General features: G+C 40.7%; 2 protein-coding genes across 2 annotated transcripts; both read left to right on the forward strand.

Moving 5' to 3' along the window:
* Nucleotides 1-6,181: 6,181 nt before the first annotated feature.
* Nucleotides 6,182-7,125, forward strand: LOC106082201 (uncharacterized). Its single transcript, XM_013244576.2, has 2 exons — nucleotides 6,182-6,313; nucleotides 6,640-7,125. The coding sequence occupies exons 1-2, from the start codon at nucleotides 6,182-6,184 to the stop codon at nucleotides 7,123-7,125; spliced, it is 618 nt and encodes a 205-aa protein (XP_013100030.2).
* A 6,577-nt stretch (nucleotides 7,126-13,702) lies between these two features.
* LOC106082213 (uncharacterized) lies at nucleotides 13,703-14,807 on the forward strand. The gene is made up of 2 exons (XM_013244587.2): nucleotides 13,703-13,870; nucleotides 14,152-14,807. The coding sequence occupies exons 1-2, from the start codon at nucleotides 13,739-13,741 to the stop codon at nucleotides 14,635-14,637; spliced, it is 618 nt and encodes a 205-aa protein (XP_013100041.1). The 5' UTR covers nucleotides 13,703-13,738; the 3' UTR covers nucleotides 14,638-14,807.
* Nucleotides 14,808-16,263: the final 1,456 nt, after the last annotated feature.

The raw sequence follows: 16,263 nt of genomic DNA on the forward strand, positions 1-16,263 counted from the left end.
TCCACTCAATTTTGTTTTAGTATTTACACATGCACACTCACATCCAAATGTGAGGGAACAACGAAAATTTTGTCTGGCACATGAAGGTGATAAATTCAATTTCCAAAGGTCACACGTAAGGTGACACTTGATACATGTCATAAACACCGACAAAAAACAAGTCTAATGCCTCCAACAAATAAAATCAAAGGAAAGTCCTTGTTTTTCTTTTGCTTCGCAGATGTGTGCAACCTTACTGGGTTGGGTAGGTGTGATTTAATATGAAACAATGGAAAATCTTTTTGATTGCTTTACAATCACAATGAATTAAAGTCAATTTCTTTGTCTTCAAGAGGATTTATTTTTGTGTTCTTTCAACATTTTTTTAAGACATCTATACCCACATATATTTTTATACCCACCACCGTAGAATAGGGGGTATACTCATTTAGTCATTCCGTTAGCAACAAATCGAAATATCAATTTCTGACCCTGATTTTACTACGATCCGAAATGTATACACTTTATAAATTTCGGACTCCGTGTGTCTGTCCGTCCGTCTATAATAATCACTCTAGAGCCTTCAAAAATTGAGATATTAAGCTAAAATTTGGCACAGATACGTCTTTTTGATGCACGCTGGTTAAGTTCTTGAATGGGCCAAATCGGACCATATTTGAATATAGCTGCTATATAGACCGATTTTCCGATAAAGGGTCTAATGCCCATAAAATCTTTATTTTTCATCCGATCCGAGTAGTTCAAGGCTTCCCGATAACTGACCCAAATATGGTTCAGATCGGACTATATTTAGATATAGCTACCATATAGAACGATCTCCCGATAAAGGGAATGAAGACTATAAAAGCATTATTTATTACCCGATTTCTCTGAAATTTGCAACAACGGGCTATTTTAAGCCTCCCGACATCTGACGTAATTATGGTACAGATCGGACTATATTTAGGTATAGCTGTCATATAGACCGATCTCCTGATAAGCGGTCTGAAGGCCACAAAAGCTATATTTACTACCCGATTTCGCTGAAATTTTAAACAGTGAATTTTTCTGAGCCTCACGATATCCGACCTTAATATGAATCAGATCGGTTTATAATTGGATATATGTGCCAAAAAGAGCAATATTTTGTTCAACAAAATTGAATAGTGACATATTGGCTTGCCCAAAAAGTAATAAGTTAAAAAAGTGTTAAGTTAGGCCGGGCCGTATTTTATAAACCCTCCACCATGGGTCACATTTGTCAAATTCTTTACCCGATATCTCTTTATAGCCAAACAAAGGATAATGGATAAGAATTGCTATGCTATTAGAGCTTTACCAAGTTAAGAACCAATTGAGGCCATACTTGGTTTGACAGCTGAAGACCAAATTGGAAGTCAGTATGCAAAATTTCAGCCAAATCCTACAACAATTGCGCCCTCTAGCTCCTCAAGAAGTCAAGATCCGATATCGGTTTATATGGGAGCTATATAAATGGGAGGTTATAAACCGATTTTGACCATACTTGGCTTGGTCATTGAAAATTATAACAAAAGACTTCGTTCCGAATTTCAGCAAATTTAAATGAAAATTGCGCCCTCTATCGCCTGAAAAAATCAAGATCCGATATCGGTTTATATGGGAGTTATATCGGGATATAAACCGATTTTGGCCACACTCGGCACAGTCATTGGAAATAATAACAAAAGACCCCATACTAAATATCAGCTAAATCGAATTGTAATTGTGGCCCCTAGAGGCTCAAGAAGTGAAGATCCATGATCGGTTTATATGGGAGCTATATCTGGTAATGTACCGATTTAAACCTTAGTTGGCGTTGTTATTGGAAGTTAAAACAAAACACTTCATACCAAATCGGATAATAATTGCGCCCTCTAGAGGCTCAAAAAGTCATGATCCATGATTACTTTATGGCAACTATATCAAAAAATGTACCGATATAACCCATTTACAATCCCAACCGACCTATACTTATAAGAAGTATTCGTGCAAAATTTCAAGCACCTAGATTAATTCCTTCTAAAGTTAGCGTGCTTTCGACAGACGCACGGAAAGGGCTACATCGACTGAGAATGTCAAGACCTTCAAGAATATGTATGTTTGTTGGGTCTCACATCAATATTTCGATGGTATAACAAGTAAGAGGGTGCTTAGTTCGGCCGAGCCGAATCTTGTATACCCTCCACCATGGATTGCATTTCTCGAGTTCTTTGCGGGGTATCTCTATTTAGGCAAACAATGAATAATGTAAAAGAACTGTTTTGCTATTGGTGCTATGTCAAGTTATAGTCCGATTCGGACCATAAATGAATTGAATGCTGAAGCTATATATGTTGAAGGTTATAGAAGAAGCCGTTGTACAAAATTTCTGCAAATCGGATGAGAATTGCTACCTATAGAGGCTCAAGAAGTCAAGATCCCAGATCGGTTTATATGGCAGCTATATCAAGTTATGTACCAATTTGCGCCATGCCATATGAACCAATTTGGAAGTCACAACAAAACACCTCATTTAGAATTTCAAGCAAAAAGAATGAGAATTGCGCCCTTCAGGGGCTCAAGAAGTCAAGATCCAAGGTCGGTTTAGATGGCAGCTATACCAGGTTATGAACCAATACACCACGCGCAAAATTCCAGTCAAATCGGACGAGAATTGCGCCCTCTAGAGGCTCAACAAGTCAAGACCCAAGATCGGTGTATATGGCAGCTATATCAGGTTATGAACCGATTTGAACCATATTAAGTACAGTTGTTGGAAGTGATACCAAAACACTACGTGCAAAATTTCAGCAAAATCGGAAGAGAATTGCGCCCTCTAGGGGCTCAAGAAGACAAGACCCAAGATCGGTTTATACGGCAGCTATATCGAAACATGAACCGATTTGGCCCATTTCCCATTCCCATCCCATTTGACATACACCAATAAAAAGTATTTGTGCAAAATGTCAAGAGCCCAGATTTACACCTTCGAAAGTTAGCAAGCTTTCGACAGACAGACAGACGGATGGACGAACGGACGGACGGACAGACAGACGGACGCACAGACAGACGGACGAACACGGCTTGATCGACTTAAAATGACATAACGATCAAGAATATATACATTATGGAGTCTTAGACTCATATTTCGAGGTGTTAAAAACGGAAACCAGAAATTAGTATACCCCCTTCCTAAAAAATGTATTAGGTTCGGCCAGGCCCATCTTTGGATTACCACCAATATGAATATATAGGTTTTAAGCAAATCCGGGGAAAAAAGCACACCTAATTATCCTAAGACAATGCACTGATCAACGGATACACAAATGGGGAAGTTGTAATATTTATGTATGACTAAGCTCGGCGATGGAGACACAGAACAAAGCTGATTCTGAAGACACAGGGACTGCTGATGATATGGCAACAGAATCACTTTCGAACTATACCGACGCACATCCAAAATGATATTAAAACAACAGTTCTACAACTCAGGCGAAACAAGTTGCTAGGGGAAGATTGTATACCCCCAGAACTTCTCCATTTACTGCTGCAGAAATCTTGCTGACGGAGACAAAAACCGTGTATTGTTATCTGGAAGATAATGTTACACGGATGGAGCGAAGCTAGAGGACAGAGTGGGCCTGGGAGTTTACATTGAATACCCATGGACTGAGATCTGTTTTAGTCTGCCTGACCATAATACGGTTCTGCAGGCTGAGATCCGGGCGGTCACGGAATGCGTGAGATGGTGTGGTGTTAACGCGAGGACGTCGTCTTTACGGACAGTAAACAGGCCTTAAGGGGAATAACAACCAGGACGGTAAGATCACGAACAGTCATGGAATGTAAGAAGGAAATCACGGGCTTGACGTTTGAAATGTTTTCGTGGGGGCTTTTGCCTGTCAATTCAACAATTCCCAGACATTTTTCCACATCCTCCAGCACGCTTCTTGATCTGTTCTTTGTTAGTGACCTATACGACCAACTGTCAGCCTCATGTTTTTCGAACCATGACTTGATCTTTTTATGTTATGAATTTGAGCTCACCAGGACTAGGGAAAATTTTTCATACCGAGATTTTACCATAATTTTTTGCTTTCGAGTGCTGTGCTTATCGACTGGGATCTGATATTTCGTATGGAAACTATCGATGAACAAACTGACTTAGGGTTCCACTCAAGACTAGAGAAGTGTCCCCCAGATCGAAAACGTGGTTCTCCCTGGATATTCGTTCGGCTATTCACGAGAGGAATATGTCTCAACGCAGGTGGAGACGTTTCAGGACGCCTGAGTTTCATGATGCCTTTCCCTCAGCAAGAGACCAAGTCAATAAGTTGATTAGGATAGTCAAGAGAGACTACTAATACAGACGCTTTACTTCTGGAATAGACTCCAAGAAAACTTGGAAGGTTGCTCGAGACATAGGAATTGGGGAAGATACCAGTAGATGTTCAACAAACTTGAACATCAATGGGCTTAATGATGCCTTTGTTAATGTCCCACAGATCCCAATTTCTATGGCTTCAATATCTATCCCTCTCTCGATGACGACTCTGGTTTTGGCTTCAGCTGTATTGGTTCCGCCGATGTCCTTGAGTGTGTCGCGATTGTAAAGTCTAACACTGTCGGATCTGGTGCCATTGATCCTAGATTTGTAAGACCCTTGCTCCCCCTTATTATTCCTCATGTAACCTATGTTTTCAATAGGATTTTGATCACGAATTATTTTCCTTTAGCGTGGAAGCATGCCAAGGTCATCCCACTGCCTAAGAATTCCAAGGAATTTAGACCAATTGCGATTCTTTGTTATTTGTCAAAGGTCTTTGAGAAATTGCTGTTTTTGCAAAAGTCGTCTTTTGTCAATGAGAATTCTTTGTGATATGTGAGACAGTCCGGGTTTCGACCTAACCACAGCTACATAACTGCCTTAGCAGAGGTCACTGAAATGGTCAGGGTTAATTTAGAGAATGACAAGATAAATTTCCTTGTTCTTCTTGACCATTCTAAGGTATTTGACACTGTGATCATTCCTTGTTGTGTGATAAAATGAGACATCTTTACAATTTTTCTTCTACGTCCGTTTGTCTTATTTTGTCGTACCTGTCACACCGCACAAAGTTCCTCAGTGGTCAATTCAGGGTCCTCTTTTCATTGTACAGTAACGACTTGGCGAGTCAATTGTCTTAGTGTGAGGTACATATGTACGCTGACGATGTGCAGATATATATCGGCAGTCCGAGGGATGAGTTTGCTGAAAACATACGTCTGCTTAATCATGATCTGTCAAGAGTCAGCACATGGGCGAAAGCCAACCCTGTAAAGTCCAAGTGTGTTGTCATCAGAAACTGGCTGTCTCGTTTTTCTTGTGATGTCGGTATATTCATTAACGACACTAGATTGGAAATCGTTCCTCATTCAAAGAACTTGGGCGTGGTTATTAATAGCACGTTGACTTGGAGTAACACCATAATATCGACTCTGTCGTTGGCCAGGGATATTCAAAATTGCGTGCTCTCTGGGCCACTCAGTCGGTTACTCCGCTGCGGGTTAGGTCTCTCTTGGCAAAGACTTATCTTTTTCCTGGCATTCTTTACGGCTATGAATTGTTTGCTAATTGCGACTTGGTAAGTAGGCGTAAGCTAAACACCTTTTTTAATGGCTTGAAACGGCGCGACTCCATCTCCGAATACTTTTTATCCCTGTATGGCGTCTCCTTACAGCACTTGTTGTACCTGAGGTTGCTTACTTTCCTGCATACATTGATCTACACGCAGGCACCACAATATCTGTATGGATTCATTGATTTCGTCAAATCTATTAGAGGTAAAAAAATCATTCCCAAAATTCATCGGAGGCTTGTTTCTGAATGGAATATGTTCATATTCTCTGGACTTCTCTGAAACACACTTCCTAACGATCTGCAATTACTCAGTAACTCGGCAACATTTAAAACCAGACTTTCGATCAGTTGATTCGTTTTCGAATACCCCCCGACTTTGTGTTTATAACTAAATATATGTTTGTTAACATTGACAAGCAATTAGGGTGGTTTTTTGCAAATATCTGATTGTGATACCGGAAATATATATAGTACTCGAATATGCATGCGTGCCTGATACGCCTGCCACTTCAAAAGTGTCAATATTAGAGTTGTAATTTTATTTTATCCATGTAAATATCATTATCAATAAAGATCAGCATCATGAATTGGTATATAAAAGCTCTTACTTTTACCATTCTCATAGCAAGTCTCTCCCAAAACGGTGCAATGGTGGTAATTAAAACTCATCTTGCAATAATTGGAGCACTAAACTTCTTAAATATAACCAATGGGGTGAGTGTAATTAACTGAAAGTATGCCAAATTCTACTGGGCTTAATCTCGGGTGCCCACTGCCCAACCTTTAGGCCAAATACTTCTTATTCATATAGATCGATTGGGATTGTTAATGGGACAAATGGGCTCATGTTTAGATATAGCTCCTAACTCCGGATTTGATTTTTGAGCCTTGAAAGGGCCCAATTATTATGCAATTTGGTCGAAATTTTCTAACTTTCAACTATACTTTGACCTTTATTAGTTGGTTATAACAACCCTCTTAAGCCCCCATTTGGTTATTTACTCACTATTTTGTCCTTCTATTTTTTTCCCCCTTTTTAGGCCTCCTGGACTTTTGACCTAGAATCGATAAAGATTCATAACAAAACACCAGATGTCATATTCGTTTCCATAGAGAGGAAAATGTTATCACGTGGCAATTATACGACTTGTGGCATAATCGAATTGAAAGAGGATCTAACTGACGAACTTCAGATCGAAGGACGACTTTACTACAGTCCAAATGGTCTTCGTGGCTCATATATCAAAACACCATTTCATGCACCAAAAAGTCCGTTTTCGGTTATATTGCAACAAGTTTATATTCCCGTCATAATGGAAACCATGCACGAATGCGCCCAGAATTTTCCATATTTTGAGAAAGTAGAGCTACCCATTACGAAGCGTATAATGACTTGGGACGAATGTATGCTATCGAGCGATAATATGATGTCTCACATGAAATCTGGCTTTTATCGCGCAATTATAAAATTTTCAAATCAGGCCGATATCACCACCGAATTGGATTTAGTGATTCAGCAAACATAAATGTCTATCAAGGCCATCACAAGTATTTGGGGCAAAATAAATTTGATTTAAATACTTTTTGAAATTTATCTTATGGAAAAATACCAATTTAAAGATTAAATACAAGAATACAACAATTTTACTCAATCAGGAAACTTAAGAAAATCAATGAGCTTTTTTAAAGCCTTTTTTGGAGTAGGCTAGAAATGGACTCCACAGGCCCAACGGCTGCGGTCTTGGCGTCAGACTGTAGCATGTTGTTCTCCCCTCCTATAGAAGTGGGTGCCTTGTCACCTGTAGTCGAGAGTATTGTTTCAAACGCACAACTAGTCGTCAGACTAGTTAATGAGGAAGAGATGGATAAACAAGAGGGATGCACAGTTCGTCCCCTGTCTTTAAGAAAAGGTGGTGCTTCCGACAGCGACGGTGTCAATGAAACAGTCATCGCAGCCGAATCGAGAGTTAAGGGCAGCGGGATGACAATAGAAGTGGGCGATGTCTTTGCTAAACTCACAAACAGACCTGGAAAGCGATTCGGGGGACGACGAAGGTGACAGAAGAATATGTACCGGTGGCGTAATCGATCGAAAGTGCAGGATGCTGGAAGGGATAGAACTGATATTCCAAGCACTTAAACGGAAGCTGGAAATAGAATCAGATCTCCCGAAGAGTATAACACTGCTAAAATGCTGAAGAAGAAAAAAGTTCCAATAGTTCCAAACCAAGCCAAATCCGAACGGGAACGAAGGAAGCGCACATGGCCCCTGAGTCTTCACGGAGGACTGTGACTTCCAAAAGGAAGTCTGCTGATCTCAGTCATGCTTCCTTGCCACTCTAGCGTAAGAGGGCGGCTCCTTACTATTCTCCGCGACCATCTTCCCCATGGCCATCACAGAAGGGAAAGATGGTCGCGGAGAATAGTAAGGAGCCGCCCTCTTACGCCAGAGTGGCAATGAAGCACAACAGAGATGAGTTGACTTCTGCAGTCATCAATAACGGCAGTGCATCCGGTAGGATTCCACCAGATTATCGGTCCCAAGTTGAGGATTTGGTAAACAAGCGGATTTTCGAACAAGTGTGGAACTCCGTAGAGGGTCCACCCATACAAATGATGAGCTGCGAGTATAGAGGGGACATCTTTACGCTGCTTTTTGCATCGGCGGAATGTATTTATACCAGCAATCGGCTCGTTAGAGGTATTCACGCAGCCTGGGAGGGCGCAAAGCACGATCTGGTGAGAAAGATGGACATCCCCCAGCTCACAAAGTCGTCACTTTGTCTTCATCAAGGGACGGGTCAGTAAATTTGCAACGGAACGCATGTTGGGATTCTTGGGCAAGTAAAACCAAGGTTTGGTCACTGCGAAATTACAAGTCTTCCACAGGGGGGAAAGGAGGAAGGAACTCTCCTTGTGGTTGGCATTAATCAAGTCTCCGTGACGAGTTTGGCTAAGACTAATGACATGGAGCACTACGGCAGCAAGGCTGTCTTTTTCAAGATTGGGAAGACTAGGATAGGCAGGAAATCTCATATTGAGATATCAGGCCGTGCAGTAGCGGGTGACTCAATACCGCCCAAGGAACAGGGGGTTGACGACGAGACAATCACCGCCTCTCTCAATATTGGCAAGACTAGGATAAGCAAAGATCCTAAACTAAAACATCAGGCAGTGCAGTGACGATGCTGTGTTGGGTCAACACAGCCTAACAAATAGAGACCTGAAGACGGATTCATGGCCGACTTCAAGATTCGGAAGACTAGAATAGGTAAAAATACTAATAATGAAACATTAGGCAGCGCAGCGACAAGTGTCTTTATGCAACCTAAATTATTACCTAAAGAACAGTGAGCCGACCATCACCTACTCCTAATAAGCCCATTTACTTAAGACTTGGCAGACCAAGATAGGCAAAGATCCTAGTATTGAAACAGCAGGCAGTACAGGGAATGAATACTCAAAACAGCCTAACGAACAGGGACCCGACAATGGAATTATTACTGACTTTATAAAGATTCGGAAGACTAGAATAGGTAAAGAACCTAATACAATGGCATCAGGCAGTGCAGTGACAGGAAAGTCAATGCAGTCTAAAGAACAGGGAGCAGGCGATGAGATCATCGCCTACCAGATAAACCTCCGCCGGAGCGAGAATGCTACAACGCTCTAATTGAGAAAATCAGATTCGGAAAATCTAATCGATGAGGTTCAGGATTGGAGGGTCCCATGGAATACCCCTTCTCTGATCATCGCTTCATTAGGTTTAGAATAGCACGGCCAGCGCCGAATCCGATAAGCCTCCGTAATAAGTTAAAAACCAACTGGACCAAATTTGGAAGGCTATTCAGAAGAAGACTTGGGCAAGATAATTTAGATTGTCCAAACATAGAAGACATTGACGAAAATTTTAACAGGATTACGAATGCACTGGTGGGGTCATTCGAAGATAGTTGTCCTCTTCGGGAAAGGAAATCAGCCCAAGAAAAAAACCTGGATGACCGAGGAGATTCGCAATATTGGGAAAGAGGTCCTCAGACTTTTTAACAGAGCACGTCTTAAAAAGTTTGTTGGGATGTGTGTTATACACAGTTTAAGGAATACAATAAGATTACCAGAGCGGCAAAACGTGACTGCTGGAAGTTATTCTACGAACAGGTCGATAGCGATAATGACTCCGCCAAGATAAAAAAAAATTCGTAAATAGCCATGTCCAAACTGAAATTTAACTAGACGACATGGGAGTGAGAGCAGAGACAACGGAGCACATGTTGAAGCTTTTGATGAAAATCTATTTTCCACAGGATACGAAGGGACTCACTGAGACACCGAAAACTTGGAATAATGATGTTGATCGAATTTACGGTATTTACGGAATTTATGGGGAAGGAATCCTTGCGGAACTTCAAACCATTTAAGTCACCCGGACCTGATGGAATATTTCCGGCGCTACTACAGAAGGAGGTCACCGTAGCGCAGAGGTTAGCATGTCCGCCTATGACGCCGAACGCCAGGGTTCGAATCCTGGCGAGACCATTAGAAAAAAATTGCAGCGGTGGTTTTCCCCTCCTAATGATGGCAACATTGGTGAGGTACTATGGCATGTAAAACTTCTCTCCAAAGAGGTGTCGCACTGTGGCACGCCCTTCGGACTCGGCTATAAAAAGGAGGCCCCTTATCATTAAGCTTAAACTTGAATCGGACTGCACTCATTGATATGTTATTGCACTCATTGATATGTGAGAAGTTTGCCCCTGTTCCTTAGTGGAATGTTCATGGGCAAAATTTGCAATTTACTACAGGAGGAGACTGACTATCTGGCGTTCCACCTGGCCAATATTATCACAGCGCGCCTGAGATTTGCATATACTTCGAAAGCCTGGCTGGAGGCAAGAGTGGTATTTACCCTCAAGCCCGGCTAGGCAAGTTATTCGACCCCAAAGGCCTACAGACCTATAAGCCTTATGTCTTTTCTTCTCAAAACCATGGAACGTATTGTGGATACCATGATAAATAGTAGGACATCCAGCGAACTGCCCAAATTCAAACAGCATGTCAAGGGAAGATCGGTGGAGGCTGACCTGCACGAAGTTGCACATAAAATAGAAAAATCCTTTGATGCCAAAACGTTACACTGGCGGTATGAATTGACATCTAGGGGGCTTTAACAATATGCGAACCGACACACTGTTCCAATCCTTAGACTAGTACCAGGTGGACCCGGTTATTAGAGACTCGATAATCCATATAATTAGGAACAGGTGGATAAATTGAGTGTACTATGGCATAAATATAAGTGAGAAAGTGACACAGGGTACGCCACAGGGGGTATTTTATCATTGACCACCATAAATGACCTATTACGTGTACTGACTGAGGAGGGATTTGAACACGTCTGCTACGCAGACGATGTTATATTACTTCTAAGGGGTAAGGATCCGAACGAGCTATGCAGAAAGGCCGAAAGGGTCTGGCATATGTCATATGACGGGGCTAGACCCAGAGGTCTCTATGGTAACCCAGAGAAGATTGAAATATACCTGTTCATGAGGAAGACGAAGGTGGACCCATTTAACGCATCACGTTTCCTCAATAAGACGATTTCGATATCTGACAAGGTCAAATACTTAGGTATGATCTTGGACAGGAAACTCAATTGAATGTGTCGCATTCAGGAGCGTACAGAGAAGGCTCACAGATGTTGGGACTATGTAGACGGGCCGTAGGCTCGAAATGGGGCCTGAATCCGAGGATAGTCAACTGGCTCTACAGGAGCGTGATTAGACCAATACGGAAAAAGACCACGGAAAAAGTGCAACATAAGGATCATACAACAGGTTCAGAGAACATGTTGTTTTGGTATAAGTGAAGCGATGAGAACCACGTCCACTAGGGCACTGGAGACTCTTCTAGATATCCGACCCATTGACGTACAGATTAAGTGTGAGGCAAACACTGCGGATATGAGACTTAAGGTGATGAGAGAATGGATTGAGGATGGGAGCAGCTCATACCATTGCGGTATAATCGACGCGACTATAGGAAACCTGGAAGGAAGGGAAGAGGTTTTCGATCGGATACCTGTGGTCGAGAGCGAGGCACTGCTGCCAGCGACACAGACTTGGACTGACGGAACCCTAGTGTGTGTGAACATCCTTAAGGACAGTAAAAGTGAAATAAGGGCAAAAACAACCAGGACGGTAAGGTCATGAACAGTCTTGCAGTGTAAGAAGGAGATTAACACCTTCTCCGAGGATGGCAAAATACGCATCGTTTGGGAAATGAAGGGGCAGACGATTTGGCGACGACGTCATTCTGTTTGTAACTACTCGAAAAATTCGTCTGAGACCCCATATTGATCGTCGAGACATTTTATGTCGATCAAGCCATGTCCGTCTGTCTGTCGAAAGCACCCTAACTTTCGAAGGAGTAAAGCTAGCCGCTTGAAATTTTGCAAAAAAATACTCCTTATTCGTGTAGGTCGATTGGGGTTGTAAATGCGCCATATCGGACCATGTATTGATTTAGCTGCCATATAAACCGATCTTGGGTCTTGACTTCTTGAGCCTCTAGAGGGCGCAATTCTTATCCGATTGGGATGAAATTTTGCACGACGTGTTTTGTTATGATATCCAACAACTGTGCCAAGTATGGTTTAAATCGGTTTATAACCAGATATAGCTTTATATCTGGTTATAAACCGATCTGGGGACTTGACTTCTTGAGCTTCTAGAGGGCGCAATTCCTATCCGATTTGGCTAAAATTTTGTATGACGTATTTTACTATGGCTTTCAACAACTGTGCCAAGTATGGTTCAAATCGGTCCATAACCTGATATAGCTGCCATATAAAACTATCTTGGGTCTTGACTTCTTGAGCCTCTAGAGGGCGCAATTCTTATCAGATTGGAATGAAATTTTGCACGACGTGTTTTGTTATGATATCCAACAACTGTGCCAAGTATGGTTTAAATCGGTTTATAACCAGATATAGCTTTATATCTGGTTATAAACCGATCTGGGATCTTGACTTCTTGAGCTTCTACAGGGTGCAATTCCTATCCGATTTGGCTGACTTTTTTTATTTTTTATAACGACTTTTTTTATTTTTTATAACGTATTTTATTATGGCTTTCAAGAACTGTGCCAAATAAGGTTCAAATCGGTTCACAACCTGATCTGGGATCTTGACTTCTTGAGCCACTAGATGTCGCAATTATTATCCGATTTGCCTGAAATTTTGTTCGACGGATCCTCTCATGACCATCAACATACGTGTTTATTATGGTCTGAATCGGTTTATAGCCTGATACAGCTCCCATATAATTCGATCTCTCTATTTTACTTCTTGAATCCCCGAAGGGCGCAATTCTCATTCGAATTGGCTGGCTTTTTTCACAGGTCTCCAACATATAATTTAATTGTGGTCCAAACCGGACCATATCTTGATATCGCTCTAATAGCAGAGCAAATCCTTTCTTTTAACCTTTTTTTTTGTTGCTTAAGAGGAGATGCCGTTAAAAGAACTCGACAAATGCGATCCATGGTAGAGGGTATATAAGATTCGGCCCGGCCGAACTTAGCACGCTTTTACTTGTTTAGTATTTAGAGCTTACAACAAGCCGATTACTGGCTTAGGTGTATGTCCATAGTGACATTGGCCGGATTAATATCCGCACCTTCATTTTCAATCTAACCTTATTTAGTTTATTTTTTTTGGATGTGATGCCCTCAAAGATGCCACAGCCTTTTGACTGACTGCTGTGCCGTTTCCGAATCTAGACGTGTAGCTTGTCAACCGATCTTCTGAAAATGTTGCAATTGTTTTCAACTATGACTACCATAATATCGATGAAATTTTATTGAAATGCTTTAGACCAATTTTATGGAAGTGCATTATATAATCAATACCCCCCGACTTTGTGTTTATAACTAAATGAATGTTTGTTAACATTGACAAGCAATTTTGAGTGTTTTTTTGCAAATATCTGAAGTAACACCCGATTGTTATACCGGAAATAAATATATTACTCGAGTAAGCATGCATGCCTGATATGCCTGTCACTTCAAAAGTGTCAATATTAGAGTTGTAATTGTATTTTACCCATGTAAAATTCATTATCAATAAAGATCAGCATCATGAATTGGTATTTAAAAGCTCTCACTTTTACTATTCTCATGGCAAGTCTCTTCCAAAACGGTGCTATGGTGCTAATTAAATCTCATCTGGCAATAATTGGAGCACTAAGCTTCTTAAGGATAACCAATGGGGTGAGTGTAATTAACTGAAAGCAGGCCAAATTCTACTGGCCTTAAGCGCGGGTGCCCATTGCCCAACCTTTAGCACAAATGGGACAAATCGGCTCATGTATAGATACGGTTTCTTACTCAGTATTTGATTTCTTGGGCCTTAAGAGGACTCAATTTGGCAGAAATTTTCTAACTTTCAACTATACTTTGATCTTATTATTGGGTTGTTATACAATCTTCTTAAACCCCCTTTAGGTTATTTACTCACTCTTCATTGTCCTTCTATTTTTTCCTTTATTTAGGCCTCCTGGACTTATGACATAGAATCGATAAAGATTGATAACAAAACACCAGATGTCATATTCGTTTCCATAGAGAAGAAAATGATATCACGCGGCAATTATACAACTTGTGGCAAAATCGAATTGAAAGAGGATCTAACTGACGAACTTCTGTTCGAAGCACGCCTTTACTACAGTCCAAATGGTCTTCGTGGCTCATATATCAACACACCATTTCAGGCACCAAAAACTCCGCTTTCGGTTGTATTGCAAAGAGTTTATATTCCCACCGCAATGGAAACCATGCTCGAATGCGGCCAGAATTTTCCATATCTTGAGAAAATAGAGCTCCCCTTTGCGAAGCGTATAATGACTTGGGACGATTGTTTCATATCGAGCGAAAATTTGATGTCTCACATGAAATCTGGCTTTTATCGCGCAATTATAAAACTTTCAAATCAGGCCGATATTACCGTCCAATATGAATTAGTGGTTCAACAAACATAAAGGTCAATCAAATTGAAATATGTAATATGAAAAAATATCACCCTAAAGATTAAACACAAAACCATAATAATTTTACAATTTTTGTTTGTTTCTCTTTCGAGACGAGCTCAATGATCGGAGATGCAAATGGTATGTTGTAGTTGAATCGCAATTAATTCGATTCAAATACAACATATCAACGCTCGACCCTTGAAGCCATCATACCTAATATGGTTGAAAAGTCTACTAACCAAAGAAAAAAATTGAATGATAATTTTACTTAATCAGGAAACTTTAGGAAATCAAAAATGAACAAAAATTTTAACTATAACTTTTTGGTTATTTTTTTTTTTTAATCTTTCCATCTAATGAAGAAACGTTAAATACAAAAAAAAACCTTTGCTCCTAACATAGCACATTGTTTGTTAATCAAAATTTCATTGCTCTGCTGATGATTTAATAAAGTTCGTCAAGTGTCATAGCTGTTTAAGGACAGTTGCCCAGCCGCGCAACAAAAGTGAGAGTAATTTAATTAAAAATGTTCATAAACATTTTTTGCCAATCACTGCATCCGGAAGGTATTGAAGTAGCTGCTTGGCTGGCTGAACCAAGGACTGGCAGTAACAGTAACAATAATGGCTAATAAGCAGGAATGTAATTACAAAAGTTTATTGGCACTGTTACCAGATGCAGTCAACACTGCAGTGATGTTATCCTGTCTTCTCTTATCCTGCTTCCCTGTCAAGTTGTGTCATTTATGACAAAATGACAGCGGGCGTGAGAAGCTCTATGCGGAGCGTTAATCATAAAGCAAGGAAGACTTTACATCACAGTTTATTACAGAAATCATGCTTGATCGCTCGATAAATGCACCTGTAAATGCTCTAGAAGAGAATATGGAACCTTAGGGTGGTTTTATCTCATAGTGCAAAAAAAAAAGACATTAAGCATTTTTTGGGAGCACGTCCCTAATAAGTTTCTTTCTGTCATATTTTAGGATTGCCAAAGTTTGAACACGTTTGAGAGATTAAGCACGTGCCACTGCACTGCGGCAAGGTGCGAGCAAAGTATCTAACATATAAAATTCAATTTGTGTTTGTTTGTTCCGTATAGACTCAAAAACGGCTAAATCGATTACCTTGAAATTTTTACAGATTGTGTAGGTTGCTCTGGAAGGGAAAATAGATTACATAATAGGCTATATAATTTTTTGATATTGGTAGGGGGGGGGGGCCCTTACCCCATCCTATGATATCGGGAGGGGGCGGTCCCTCCCCCTTACCCTAAAAGTATTACCCAAAAATAAAAGTGGACCGATCGGGACAATATGGGATTCAAATGAAAGGTATTCAACAGTAGAGTACGAGTTTCATTATAAAAGTTGGGTCCAAGTACTTGGGGGGCCGCCCCAGCGCCAAAACCCCTTAAAATAGGTTTATTTGACGATCATTACAACATGGGACTCAAATGAAAGGTATTCGGGAGCAAATTACGAATATGGTCTCGAAGTAGGAATAGGCGTTATAATTTGTTGATAACGGAAGGGGCGGTCCCTCCTCCGTTACCCCAAAAACACCACCCAAAATCAAAAGTGGACCGATAAGGACAATATGGGTATTAAATGAAAAGTATGCGGGAGAAGATAAC

This window comes from Stomoxys calcitrans, chromosome 2, assembly GCF_963082655.1.
Source record: "Stomoxys calcitrans chromosome 2, idStoCalc2.1, whole genome shotgun sequence".
Lineage (NCBI taxonomy): Eukaryota > Metazoa > Arthropoda > Insecta > Diptera > Muscidae > Stomoxys > Stomoxys calcitrans.